This window comes from Harmonia axyridis, chromosome 6 (genome assembly GCF_914767665.1).
Source record: "Harmonia axyridis chromosome 6, icHarAxyr1.1, whole genome shotgun sequence".
Lineage (NCBI taxonomy): Eukaryota > Metazoa > Arthropoda > Insecta > Coleoptera > Coccinellidae > Harmonia > Harmonia axyridis.
The window spans coordinates 38,741,222-38,754,223 of NC_059506.1; the positions used below are offsets into that span (position 1 = coordinate 38,741,222).

The 13,002-nt window shown below is 37.9% G+C and overlaps 3 protein-coding genes across 8 annotated transcripts in view; 1 reads left to right on the top strand and 2 right to left on the bottom strand.

Annotated features, from left to right (window-relative positions):
* The first annotated feature begins 23 nt into the window (after window positions 1-23).
* LOC123683316 lies at window positions 24-4,783 on the top strand. 2 transcript variants are annotated; one of them, XM_045622269.1, is made up of 13 exons: window positions 24-195; window positions 317-524; window positions 1,522-1,647; window positions 1,706-1,881; window positions 1,939-2,089; window positions 2,326-2,551; window positions 2,603-2,888; window positions 2,951-3,148; window positions 3,206-3,391; window positions 3,465-3,652; window positions 3,706-4,051; window positions 4,405-4,570; window positions 4,641-4,783. In XM_045622269.1, exons 1-13 carry the CDS (start codon window positions 130-132, stop codon window positions 4,670-4,672), a joined length of 2,355 nt encoding a protein of 784 aa, XP_045478225.1. In that variant the 5' UTR covers window positions 24-129; the 3' UTR covers window positions 4,673-4,783. The 2 variants fall into 2 exon arrangements, with proteins under 2 accessions (XP_045478225.1, XP_045478226.1); XM_045622270.1 differs by lacking the exon at window positions 1,522-1,647 and having other exon boundaries at window positions 25-195.
* Window positions 4,784-4,867: 84 nt separating this feature from the next.
* Window positions 4,868-7,884, bottom strand: LOC123683317 (nuclear migration protein nudC). Of its 2 annotated transcripts, XM_045622272.1 has the most exons (3): window positions 7,041-7,815; window positions 5,457-5,615; window positions 4,868-5,309 (listed from the first exon to the last, which is right to left on the bottom strand). In XM_045622272.1, the coding sequence occupies exons 1-3, from the start codon at window positions 7,492-7,494 to the stop codon at window positions 4,942-4,944; spliced, it is 981 nt and encodes a 326-aa protein (XP_045478228.1). In that variant the 5' UTR covers window positions 7,495-7,815; the 3' UTR covers window positions 4,868-4,941. The 2 variants fall into 2 exon arrangements, with proteins under 2 accessions (XP_045478228.1, XP_045478227.1); XM_045622271.1 differs by lacking the exons at window positions 4,868-5,309; window positions 5,457-5,615 and adding an exon at window positions 5,713-6,811 and having other exon boundaries at window positions 7,041-7,884.
* A 1,066-nt stretch (window positions 7,885-8,950) lies between these two features.
* LOC123683318 (ankyrin repeat and fibronectin type-III domain-containing protein 1) overlaps window positions 8,951-13,002 on the bottom strand; it is a 124,335-nt gene continuing 120,283 nt past the window's right edge. For 3 of the 4 annotated variants that reach the window (XM_045622273.1, XM_045622277.1, XM_045622275.1), the window contains 4 exons: window positions 12,558-12,905; window positions 11,983-12,146; window positions 11,538-11,875; window positions 8,951-10,880 (listed from right to left, as the gene is read on the bottom strand). In XM_045622273.1, coding sequence (XP_045478229.1) covers window positions 10,545-10,880; window positions 11,538-11,875; window positions 11,983-12,146; window positions 12,558-12,905 — 1,186 coding nt within the window. In that variant the 3' untranslated portion in view covers window positions 8,951-10,544. Of the gene's footprint in view, window positions 10,881-11,376; window positions 11,477-11,537; window positions 11,876-11,982; window positions 12,147-12,557; window positions 12,906-13,002 lie in introns of all 4 variants that reach the window. The other variant, XM_045622276.1, reaches the window with a different exon arrangement.

A 13,002-nucleotide genomic window follows, 5' to 3' on the forward strand; every position in this document is an offset into this window, starting at 1 on the left:
CCTGAAATATGAGTCAGTCTTTCATTCTGACATTTTCGTAATTTTTTTTTTTGAAGTAGAGATTCGATATCCTCTTCGACAAGGTTTTTTTGTGTATTTATTTTTATTAATCGCCTACAATATAGCATAATGGCGAAAAGTACTACCCTGTTGAACCTGAATCAGGTGGCCGATGCTGCTTTAATAGGACCAGATGTTAGTATTACAAAAATAATAATGGCAAATTTCATAATTTGGTGCAGCAGCGGACAACAGCCTCAAAGGCTGTTGAAGACGTTCCAGGTTACCTACACACTAAGCCGAACATTTTTTTTAGCTTGGAACCGTCAATTTTCGTCTTCTTCATACGGTCCTTCAAGTCATGATGAACCAAGTTGGTATCAGCGACCTAAAGGTGGAGTTCAGTGGTAGTGAGAGCGAGCTGATCCAGAAATTGATAGATCCTCAATCCCAAGGAGGTGTCAAGGCCACTCATTACCAAATAGCAGATGGTGGAGCCAAAAAGGCCCAAAATGTCGATGGAGGTAGGTTTTTGAGGTTAGGAATGGAAACAGAGGAGACCAAGAAGGAATGAGGACATTTTGGACGTTTGCGATCTAGAGAAAAACTTTACTTATCATTGAGACGGTTATTTCAGCAGAAAAAGTATAAGCAGAATTACAAGTCTAATACATATTTCTACTGAATTGCAGAATCACGTTAACTTTGAGTACCATACGCTCCTCTCATGGAGATCCTTTTATTTTGAGAAATTCCATTGGTAACAGTAAGATACGTCCAACCACAACTAAAATTTCCAAAATATTAAAGAAAGATCAGAATCGGAGACAAAATTAAGTAGTAAAGGGTGTTTTTTTTAGAGCTATAGAACTTTACATTGCAATAAATCAACGATGGATAATAAATCAGGATTGAAAAAGTTAATAATCATGGCTCTATACCGATCACCATTGACTGTAACGTTCTGGCCATCATCGTTTTTGAAGAAGTACGGACCAATGATTCCACCAGCCCATAAAGCGCACCAAACAGTCAGTTTTTCTGGATGTAACGGTGTTTCGACATACACTTGAGGATTAGCTTCACTCCAAATGCGGCAGTTTTGTTTGTTGACGTAGCCATTCAACCAGAAGTGCGCTTCATCGCTTAACAAAATAAAATGGACGTAGTGCGCGATACGTATTCCGCACAGAACCATTATTTTCGAAATAAAATTGCACTATTTGCAAGCGTTGTTCAGGCGTGAGTCTATTCATGATGAATTGCCAAACTAAACTGAGAATAAATCACTTGACAGCTGTTAAATCGGTCCCCATCTTGAATAGTAATGCCAACTTAAAGTTATATACCTCGAAAAAAAAACACCCTATATCTTTTTCGAGGTGGTTTGAAAATTTTCTTGGTAGATTCTGAGCACACAAAAGTTCTGTGCTTTCCTCGTTTTATTTTCGGCACAGGCCCCTTTTCCTTTCGTTTATTGAAATCCTCTCTTTTTCGAAAAAAATACCTTTTCTCCTACAGGCAAGATCAGACAGCTGACAGTCGACGAGGATATCGAAGAGGACGAAATTAAAGTGATCGAGAGGCGGAAGGACTCTTCGGAGGAACCCGATGAGCAACCATACGTGTTCGCCTCGTTAGCAACCAGTCCGTCGTCCGCCAAGGAAAACCGTCGAGACGTCAGCTAACGTCCTCCGTCTTTCAGGTAACGTGGTGATCGTCCCCACCAACGGCGACAACGAGGTGACGCCAGCCTTCACGGTCGCCGTCACCACAGAGGCGTTCTCCAAGCTGACCAGCGACGTGGAGAACCTCAAGCAGAAGTACAACGAGCTGACGCAGATGTCCAACAACTCGGACCTGGTGAAGGCCGTGAGAACGGTAAGGGGATGCTTTGCCGTCTTTTTTATTTGTTTGGTTCAACTGCGTCCCTTCTAGAGCGTCACTGGGGCTGAGTCTGGCCCCATCGTGGACATGTACCAGATGCTGTCTTTGACGAAGAGAGTGGAAGCGGCAGAGGTGGGCATGGCGAAGATGGCGTCGATGATAGAAGACCTGGCGAGAGAGAGCGGATCTGCTCCAGGTGGTGGTAAGTCCAGAAAGCTGGATGGGGAGTATTCTGGTTCGTTCTATTAGCTTTGGAGCTGTCCAAAAGGTTTGTCAGTTCAGCTCACAGCGGCATAGCAACCTCAGTATGCAGCTAGAGGAGACAACTATAACGCTGTCTCTGGAGACGACTTCTGAAGAAGTAGAACTGACCTCTAACTCTGAATTTTGCACAAAACTAGTTGTCCTCCTTATGAAATATGATATATTGCGACGCAGGTGGCGGTGGAGCAGGTGGCGGGACCACCAAAGTGATCGAGGACGCAGCCAAACTTAGGAGCTCGATAGACAACGGCCAAGGTCCCATCTTGGAACATGTAAAAGATATCGAGAAGAGGCTGGGCGAGCTGGAGAAGAAGCTGGCCGACGGCGGCGACCACAAAGGCACCCACCTGCCGAAGATGGCGGAACCGGGCGGCCCAGTGGCCGGGAAAGACTTCTCCAAGTGAGCGTTCTGGCAAAAACCTAATGTCGGATAGAGAATAGTTTGTTCCAGGACCGACCTGAGCCAGGTGCAGGTAGAAGACGCCCTGGTGATGATTCAGCACGAGTTCAAGAACATCAGGAACCTCATTCAGACGCTGGACGTGCCAGGGCTGCAGAAGAAGATCGAGGACATGAAGAGTGCAGGAGGGAAGGGAGGTGGAGGCGGTAAACCGGGCGGTGGAGGTGACATGAGCGAGAAGATGGCGCAGATGGAGGTGCATTTCAAGCAGTGCGTGGACCAGATAAACTCCCTGGACACCATGTTCCACGGCAAGATGGAAACGGTGGGCAATCAGGTAGGTCCTCTTATTTATTCTCAGAGGAATCTTTACAAACCTATGCTTGTCGTATCCTAAAGATAGCATCTGTGGAGCGGGAGCTGGGAAAGGTCTACGAGAAGATGCAAGGCCTGAGCGAACAAGGAGGCAGCGGTACCGACAGCCACCTCATGGAGCTGTACAAGAAGTTTACCGAACTCGAGAACATCACCACCAACATAAGCCAGACTGCAGCGGATCTGCTGGACGAGAAGCAGGAACGGCAGATGTACATGGCGGTGAGAGCCACCAACGGACCTTCAGAGTAACATGGTATTGAATTGGGTCTATTTCAGAGTTTGAAGGAGCAGATAGAGATGCTGAAGACCATCAAGGCCGATAAGAACGAGGTAGAAGGACAGTTGGCCGATAAGGTGGACATCTGCATGATCAACAGGAAGGTGTCCCATGAACAGTTCGACGCTACTTGCATGGATCTGACCAAGGGCATCGAAGACGCTTTAGAGAAACTGACCAAACAGGTAAATCGAGCTTCGTTCACTCCAACACTTTAAGGTAGCTCATGAAGTGAAAGCTAAAGCTTCATTTTCGCAGGAAGAACTTTGGCAACAAGCTCTGTCGGACATTCAAACGGAAGTGGGATCTAAGCTGGACAAGATGGAGCTTGGTCCTTTGAAAGACTTCATCACGAACAAGCTGGGTGTGCTACAGAGTAAACTGAAGGCCTTGAGCAAGCTTAAGAAAGAACAGGAAGCGGCCGGCACCAAGGCTGCTCTGCTCAAGTAAGTCTCTGAATCTTAAGATGTTCACCACGTTCATCGAATGTTGTCCACAGAGACGTCAAGTGCATATCCTGCGACCAGGACGTGGTGATGCGAAAGAACATGGATCCCAGTTTGTACCCGCAACCTCCGGCCCTGCCGCCTACCAAGACTATGGCGCCTTACCTCGCCTATGAGCTGGACCAGCTCAGGAAGCAGCAGAAAAGTCTGGTCGCGAGCAGGAATATGAATCATTTTGAGCAGGCAAAGAAGGGGGAGATCTGTAATCGGTACTGCGGTGGAAGCCACACCCTGACCACGCCCCAGCAGAGAGTGACGCGTCTCGGCAACTTCCTGGAACAGTGGGGACCCGAGGTCACCACGGTGAACGACAGCGAGATAAAGGGTAGAGATGGACAGGTGAGTAGGTGTGGGCGGAGCCTTGAAGATAGAGAGGCGGGTCTACTTCAACCTGATCAATCTTCTATGTTCACAACAATTAAGTTGTGTGTTTTCTCGGTGGTTTGAGCCATAGAGAATAAGATATTCTATACTCAGAGATTTAAGCATAGAAAGGACAGGAGTGCATTAGCCCATTGTGAAACCATTAAATGCTTATAATTTTTTACCTGAGCCGAATTTGATAAATGAAATAAGTGTTTTATTTGATAAGGGCAACCTATGATTAAATTTAATGTGCAACTTTGAGGCTCACCCTGTTTTTAACTTTATAAAGGTGCTTTTTTCTTAATTTCATGGATTACCTGTTGCAGATTTACCGTGGTGAAGAGAAGGCCGAGCTGGCAAACGTGCAAGCGCCGGTTCCTGGTAGGGGAAGACCTTCGATGATGGTACATGGAGATATTTTGAGTGCCAGGCCCGGCTTTGACGTTCCGGAAAAATTGGTATTGCACAAGGGTCGCAAAGGATCCAACGATGGTAAGTAGCTTTAGAATCTTGAATCAGGTGCGCAAGAATGTTTTTTCACCTATTCAGTTTTAATTTCTAGGAAGCAAGACTGCAGTTTCTTTCAACGATTGAGAATTCAGTATAGCAATTCTTCATTACTGAAATTCTTCCAGCTCACATTGAAATGTAATTGCGCAATGTATACTGATAGGAATGGTACAAAATATATATCTCCAAAAAGAAGATTTTGTTTTTTTTTTGTGTAACTCCAATAAACTATAGGATTGTGGTAGGAACTAATCATGATCGTAAATGAAACTACCGGAATTTGTGTCAAAATTTATTGAAGCCTTAAACCTTCAACATTACTTCGAGATCATTAAAAAAAAACTTAAAAAAACTTAGTTGAATTTGCATTTAGAAAAATCCATCTCTGGATGTTGTTGCATGAACTTCTTCAGAACATCCTGTTTCTTCTGATCGTCACTGGTGGGTAGACCCAGCTCCTTCTGTCTCTGATCGTACATCATCTTCTCAACCATGCCTCTGGTCTCTCCATCTAGATCGCTGAGTTTTGAAGGTTCTGGATTTATCTTCTTGGTGCTTATCTCCTGATCGGACTTGACTAGTTTGGACCACCAGTTCATCTTGTTGACTTTCTCGATGTTTAAGATGACAGTCTTGCCGTCTTCTATCACCCATGTGGTCTCCTCCAGTTTGATCTCGTGGGGGAAATCATCATCGACGATCGGAGGTTGCCCCTTAATGCCTGCAGGCAGGTTAGATACAAATAAATACATATCATTTTATAGAAAGTTCTTGTTATTCACAAAGAAGAATTCTATGAAGTGGTTATATAAATTTGAAAAAAAAGGACTTAATATAACCATTTTAAAAACTTCAAGATGAAACATACCAACTGTGAGATGCTTTTTGGTAAAATTGACTACCAAATCTTTTTGCCTAGCTCTGAAGTTGACATTTAGAGGAATTCTCACTTCTACATCTTGCAGTGTTTGTGTCCATTTGTATCTTTCCAAGTCACAACCGTTTCCTGAATTTGGAACCAGTTTACCTGAAAGTAGAGAGTTTGCATTTGAAATCACAACAGTTAACTTTTAGGCTAAATATTTATTTTTCGTCTATACTTTAATACAGGAAAAAAAAAGATGTATGTTTGATAAAGCTTTATTTGTATAAAATATTAAATTAGTCCCAACAATAAAATTGTGCAGGAAGATCACTACAATAATTATAATAATAATATAATGTCAACATAAAAATATATTGATATGAAATAAAAACAATAATATATATCATAAATTAATAATACAATAGTCACATGTCATAAAATAAAAATATCAATATATGTTGCGAAATAAAAATAATTATATGTCATAAAACAAACATATAAATATAGGTTGTGAAATAAAAATAATAATATAATATTATTCATATAACCCTACTCCCTTGGGAGTCTCAAGTCAATAATATCTCTTCCCTGAGGATATTGTGGGTCTACAAGTTCTGGCAACAGGCAATTCATATAAAAATTTTTCAACTGCTCATGACATTCAATTGCCCAAAAGTTGTCATCTCTTCGAATCAATTCGTATTCCAAGCCTTTTGGTGTCCATACAATAAAATAACATTTTTTTCTTCTAGTCACATGTAATTGTCCTTGCACCTGATAGTAATAATTGTGATTCTTCAAAAGTTTCATTCTACCTTTCTCCATCCTGGCAAATTTGATTTTTCCATTGGAAATCCCTTGCAAAGGCGTCATTTCCGAACATGTTTTTGGGCATTTAACTTCAATAATTGTATCATTTCCAATAAGACCATCAGGCGAAGCTCCTAAGTATGATTCCTCCAGATCAACAAAAAATCCACACTGCTGAACATGAAAGTTCTGTAGTTCTTCAAATTGTTCGATTGCTGTGTCTTCATGATCTTTACCCCATTGGGTGTACTGGTTTCCATTAAAAGTACCATACAATAGGGTCTTAACAATGTTTTGACAATGTGTTGAGGCTCGCATCTTGCAGATCTTTCCAAAATTAGATGCTGTTATTCTTTTTCTTCTCTCCTCTTTCCACAACATAGAATCTGCTTGGCCTATTGTCATGATTTGTAGATCTTCAATCTCTTCGATAGTAAGCTTTAATTTTCTTAGAAATTGTTCTTTGTCCTGTTGATTTTTTGGAACCATTTTTGTCACAAATTCAGCTTGTTTGAGTTTAGAGTTTGTGTTTTTCACTTTGAGAGGTACTGCAATATTGAAAATTCTGGATTCTTGCGCATTTATGTTAATAATGTCATGAGATGAATATGATATTTAGCAAGCTCACACTTCGCATCATAATACAAAAATTAAGATCAATCATTAATGCAATAAGTAATTTTAACAAAAGCGATGGTGAATATTTTTATTACATAATGATAGCAACTTAAGGCAATTGAATAGAATGAATGACAAACTCTCTAATGTGACACTTACCCCTCTCTGAAGCATCTTCCTCCTCTTCTCCGATAATTTTAGACTTTGCGGTTGCTGTTTTTTCATCTGGTTGTGGTTGGGAATCTTCCTTCTCAGCATCTATTTCCATTTGTAATTTTTCCGCTTCTGCATCAGTCAATTCTGTTATTTCTGCCGGTTTGATGGTTTCTTCAGCTTCTTTTTTAGCTTTTGCGGCTTTTTTGGCTGCTTCCTTATCTCTCTTTTCTTTCAGTTCAGCTTCACGACTTTCCCGGCTTATTTTTTCGTATTTCCTGAATGTGGTCATAACCAAGTTTTCCCACTGGTCTTGTTCTGCTCCGGTAAAGAAATCGGTTTTTCTTGAAAGGAAACTTACAAATGTGTCCAACAACTGTGCGGCTCCTTTAGGATGATGCTGGGCAATGGAAAGGAATAATCCATCGAATTGTTCCACTTGATCACCGTCTCCACTCATTTTAAAGAGATTCTAAGATATAGAGATATTTCCAGAAGTTTAATATCACAGTGACTGTGATGGTTCAGAGTTTCCCGTCAACTGTTGGTATGGCAATGTCACTACTTTATTATTTTGTCGTCCTGGCTAAATTCATACGTTAGACTAATCGATTTTCAATTATAATTTTTTAATTCATATATTCTTAGTTGTTTTTTAAAATCTGATCAGAAAATACTTCTCCGCTTCTAAAAGGTTATGAATCATAATCACAGAAATCGAATCATAGACACAGTACAAATCTGTAATGAGTGTAAATTTAATATAATTATTTGATAATGATCTGATAGTAATGAGTCAGAAGCGCAGTTGATCGCAGTTTTATCGATAATATAAATTTTTACTAAGTAACGAAAACGATTCAATCATAGTAACCTGTTTCCAAGGTGCAGAAATTTTGTAGTCTTTATAAATCTGCGCATCCTTAGTAAATGTGATGTTGCGCATGCATAGGCGACTTCAAAATTTGAAAATTTTTAAACTAAGGGAGCCATTTTTGTCTCGTAGATTTCAAAGTTATGCTTAATTATTTTCAAATACGGTATATTTTCCATAATCTCTGGTGCTCCTATTCGAAGATTTTGAAAATACTGAGAGGTCCTTAGAATTTTACATTGGTGAGTGATCATTTTTATGCGATAAAAGTTAAGATGAATTATTAATGCAATCATTTTTTTCTTATCTGAAGTGATAGTGAATATTTTTATTACAGGTAGCAACTAGGGCAATTGAATAGAATATAATGACGAAGTCTTGAACGTGACGCATCCCTCTCTGAAACATCTTCCTTGTCCTCTCCGATCTTTAGACTTTGCAGTATATTTTCCATAATAAATTTCGTTTCTTCTATTCGAAGATTTTGAAAATACTAAGAGGTCCTCAGAATTTTACATTGGTGAGCGATTATAACAAATATCTTTTTCAAGATTGTTCTATTGAATATGTGATAAAAGAAATTATTAATACAATATTTTTTTTATCTGAAATAATGGTGAATATTTTATTTCAGGAACAAAGTCTCTAACGTGACTCTCTGAAGCATCTTCCTCATCCTCTCTGATAACTTCGGGTTATATTTTCCATACCAAATCTCTAGTACACCTATTCCAAGATTTTGAAAATACTAAGAGGACCTTAGAATTTTACATTGGTGAGTGATTATAACAAATAACTTTTTTAGCTTGTTTTATTGAAAAAAGGATGAAAGCTAATTTATCTATCTTCAATGTGAGTTACTCCCAATATTCTAATTTCTGTAGTATCAAAAAATCCATTAATTGAACAAGCAATTGAGTAACATTCATTATTTTAAAAAAACATTTTAAATAAAATTATCAGACTTCTCATTTATTTTCATGTCAAATAAACAATACCCAAAGAAAAATTAATGAAAACACCTAAAAATTAAACTCTTGAAAATTGATAACATATTTATTTATTAAATCTATTTTCACAATATCTTTATTCCAACCATCTCAATACATCATTGTGCTCTACAACAAACATACAATACAATAAAAATTGAACAATTGTCAATATTTTTAATTGCACTGATAAATAATTGAAGCTGTTTTTATTGCATTGTACATAAATATACCTCTCTATATTACATAATAATACAGTTATAATGGTTCGTATTTTCAATCAATATGTACATTTAAAATATATCTGAAATATCAAACCACATAACGACTAAAATTCTGAAATGGAGAAATGTATTTGAACACAACTTAGTGATATGAAGTTTTCACTAGGGAAGAAGCTGAAAATATTTCTAGTTCTTATTGCAAAAATAAAATGAGATCGGGCTAAGTTTAAAATTTTTAAATCACTATACTTTTAAAATTAAAATTCTCAATATATAACATTGGAATATATTTAATTATTTTGATAAATTTAAATATTTTATATTTGGTGTTTAAAGAACTTTGATTTCCAGATTAACACGATTAAATCAGAGATTTCTTAAAATTTGTAAACAACTTAACAATAAACTGGACCTTTTTGTTTTGTTGAAATTGTATTGACGAAAATAAATAACTAGGTCTGTTAGTTCAAATCAGTCTTGGATTCAAAGTGTTAAGCTCAAATAATTGAGTTCATTAGTGTAATTCTAGGTCGTTTCGTTACTTAAACACGACTTTCAATAGTTGACATATTGTCAGTGCTTAATAATACATGGAAACTGTAGAACAACTTTCAAAGGGAATATGTCTTTGGAAATGCATAAAATTTTTTAGGGGAAGCCCCTTATAGAAGAAGCATAGACTTGAAGCTTCCAAATATCTATAGATAAATATTGATAACAGCAGAAGGTATTGGAGGAGCTTAATTTTTATAATAATATAATTTCTTTTTGTGGTCCAGATTTTCCAATCACAGTATTATCTAAATTCATTCAATACGAATAAAAATATTCTATAAAAATTGAGTATTTAAAAATATAATTGCGGGACAGCTAAAGCACCTAAGGAAAAAATAATTCACCGAAATAAAGCTTTCAATGTTCAACTTATGCTTTAGATTTTCTGCAAAACTGACAGGAAACTTTGTCTGTTGTTTCAGTTTCTAACAGTTCTAAATTTTTTTTCAAATCATTCCTTTTATTGCCCTTCAACTGTTTTCTTAGAAGAAAGGCATCGACATTTTTACTTTGAAACACTCAATCGAAATCACCGACAAAGACAATGCTTAGTCTACTGAATATATTTAGCTAGTAGGCGAAAAACGACATTGAAAAATCATAAGACATTTATGTTAACGACTTCTTTGTAACTAGCACCAATTCTGGACTATGTTCGGTTTGGCAAATCGAGCCATTTTTGTATACAGGAGGGCACAACACATACAACACCAGTATAAAAGAGCCTTATTAAGGGATATTTTCTCATGTTTCATAACTTAAAGGTTTACATTCATTTTTAAAATCTTCGTAAAACTTTTGTCCCTCCTGTATACAAAAGAAGTTCGAAATAAACCATCTTATATCACTATATCAACATTTCCTCCTCTCATATGACTGCACCCAGCCTACTACTGTGCTCTAAGGCTGCAAGGACGTCCTGCTTCTGCCTAACATACAACCTTCCCTTTCTCCAGGGATTCTGCAGTTGAAGGGGCCTGAAATCGTCCCTAAGACATCTCTCACGTGCCCCGATAACTGCCACCAGACAGAAATTCTTGAGCTTGTCAGTTGAATAGATGGGGCCCTCTTTACCCTTGAGCATCACAGCCATGTTGAGTTGTTGCACCACCAGGTCCACAACTTCTCGGGCCGTGGTCTTGGGGGTGACATGCAACTTGAGGCTGGTTCCGGTGGCTAAGCCTGTATCGTAGGCTGCGTAGACCTGAAACAAGAGTTTGTAAAGATTTTATAGATGGCGGCAGTCGTACAGACTTCTGAACTTGATCCCAGTAAACTTTAGCTTTGTAGCTTTTAGTTTTGATGAAATTTTTTTTTATTTCGTCTGCTTTTTTCATATATGTTGTTCTCCATTCCATTTATTATTATTTCTGCGTCATAAGACATTACATAATATGATTTTTAGGATACACACTATAGTTTAAATTCTTTTCCAATAATTGAAGTTCATATTATTCAACTCGGTATATGTTATGTTGTTGATGGAATTTACCAATTTTCTAATGTTAATAGATACTTTTTCTAAAAGAGAAGTTAGCTTCTTTAATAATGAGTATAATTATTTGCACTTTAGTGTAGTATCTTTACTTTTTATCTATTTCTTTATTAATTGTATCAATTTTCTTATCCTTTAATTGTTTTTTGTGTTTGGACTATGGGATAATTCTGATTTAATTAATTGAACATAATTTGGCTTTTACCATCGTAAATAATGTACTCCTAACATCACAGTAGGTTTTTCTTTTCCTGTTTCGAAGCCAAAGTAGGGCCAATGTTCAGAAATGAGTACAACTTTGTTATCTAGAAAAATACAACAGAATTAAAATTGTGCCCTCATATTCGAAACGAAGACAATGCACACCTGTAGAATTCCGGCTTGAGAGTCCTTGCTACTGCTCTGCTCCTCTAAGAAAGGAACCTTGAACAAATTTTCCGACACGATGTCTGATTTTCTGATAGAATCTAGGGGCTTCAAATAGGAAGTGGCTGTAACGTCTATATCCGTTACCGTCTTTATGTTGTTCAGACTTCTGGACAGGCTGGTCTCCAGATTCGAGGGCGTTAGAGTGTCCAGTTTCAAATTTCTGGGACGTAACTTATTGGATTTCGTACAATTGGATTCCGTGTGTTGCTTCACATTGGTCATGGACTTGGAAGGTGCTATGCTTGATTTGATCTTTTTCTGTGGGGTACTACTCCCTGAAAAGAGAATTGAATTTGTTAAAATGAATTCCTTTGTGCTATTCAAGCTGGGACTACATAATTACTCAAAATTTTTATTTAAAAAGGCTGTATTATGTACTAACCCATTGGGTTCATGGATGGATCACTGTCGGAACTCAAACTGTGCAAGCTGTCCGATGTGTTTGTTGTGTTCATTGTATTGACACTGACCATACTCCCTCCGTAATTAGCTCTAACACCCAATAGAGGGCTGGTTGTAGCCGAAAGACTTGATACAGTGTTGGCTCTGTAATTATTGAATAGAAGCGTTATACAAGCTATCCTAAAATCGAACTATGCTAATTTTATTTGGCAAGTATTCACTACACCCAACAAAAAGTAATGAGATTGCTTTGGTTTTGGGTTTGGGAAAGTTTGGGGTTTTAATTATTTATTGGCAACAATTTATTATACACATAAAAAAGATAAATTTAACAAAACGAGGAAGAGATTTATAATATTCATAGCGAGCAGTGTATTTCAAAAAAATACAGTGTCATTACTTTTTGTTGAAAAACGGATAATACAACAGAAACTTTTGCTACATCAAAGCCATTATCAATATTTCAAGGCAAGGTATTAGTATCACTACTCTATTTATTCAAAAGTAAAGCAGACTTATATTTGAGAATTACAGTGGATCTTTTTTTGCACATGCCTTATTCTTTGGTTTGTCGCTCCGTTAGGTATGATATATAGGGTGTCTTCGCTCCTTGATGGTGGTAGTTTGTCATTGAAATAGTCGCTGTTGTAGCTATCGCTGTTTTTCCTAGAGGTGTCGCTGCAAGCGCTCATATATTGGGAGGAAGTCTCGTTCATGCTCAGCTGCTGTTCGCTTTTGCTGAACTCATTGAGCAGAGTTGAGGGAGGTACTTGGGAACCTCCAGGTCCTGGCCAAGAACCTCTACCGGGGCTGCTCTTCACTACTTTGCTATCGCGCTGGGGAATCTGTAGAAACATCCTCTTGGGACTCGAGTTTTCTTCGGTTTCTTTCTCCAGAATATACCTGCAGAAGGAGAACTTACAGATTACCTTGCCATAGTTAGAACAACCATTCGGAGTTACAATCTATGATCGAGAAATGTTTGACGAGGTTGAGCACA

Coding starts and splice junctions, on each gene's coding strand:
- LOC123683316 (XM_045622269.1), top strand. CDS start 130: ATGGCGAAAAGTACTACCCTGTTGAACCTGAATCAGGTGGCCGATGCT. Junction 3,392..3,464: donor TAGAGAAACTGACCAAACAG/GTAAATCGAGCT, acceptor TCATTTTCGCAG/GAAGAACTTTGGCAACAAGC. Junction 4,052..4,404: donor TAAAGGGTAGAGATGGACAG/GTGAGTAGGTGT, acceptor TACCTGTTGCAG/ATTTACCGTGGTGAAGAGAA.
- LOC123683317 (XM_045622271.1), bottom strand. CDS start 7,494: ATGAGTGGAGACGGTGATCAAGTGGAACAATTCGATGGATTATTCCTT. Junction 6,812..7,040: donor GGAAGATGCTTCAGAGAGGG/GTAAGTGTCACA, acceptor TCAATATTGCAG/TACCTCTCAAAGTGAAAAAC.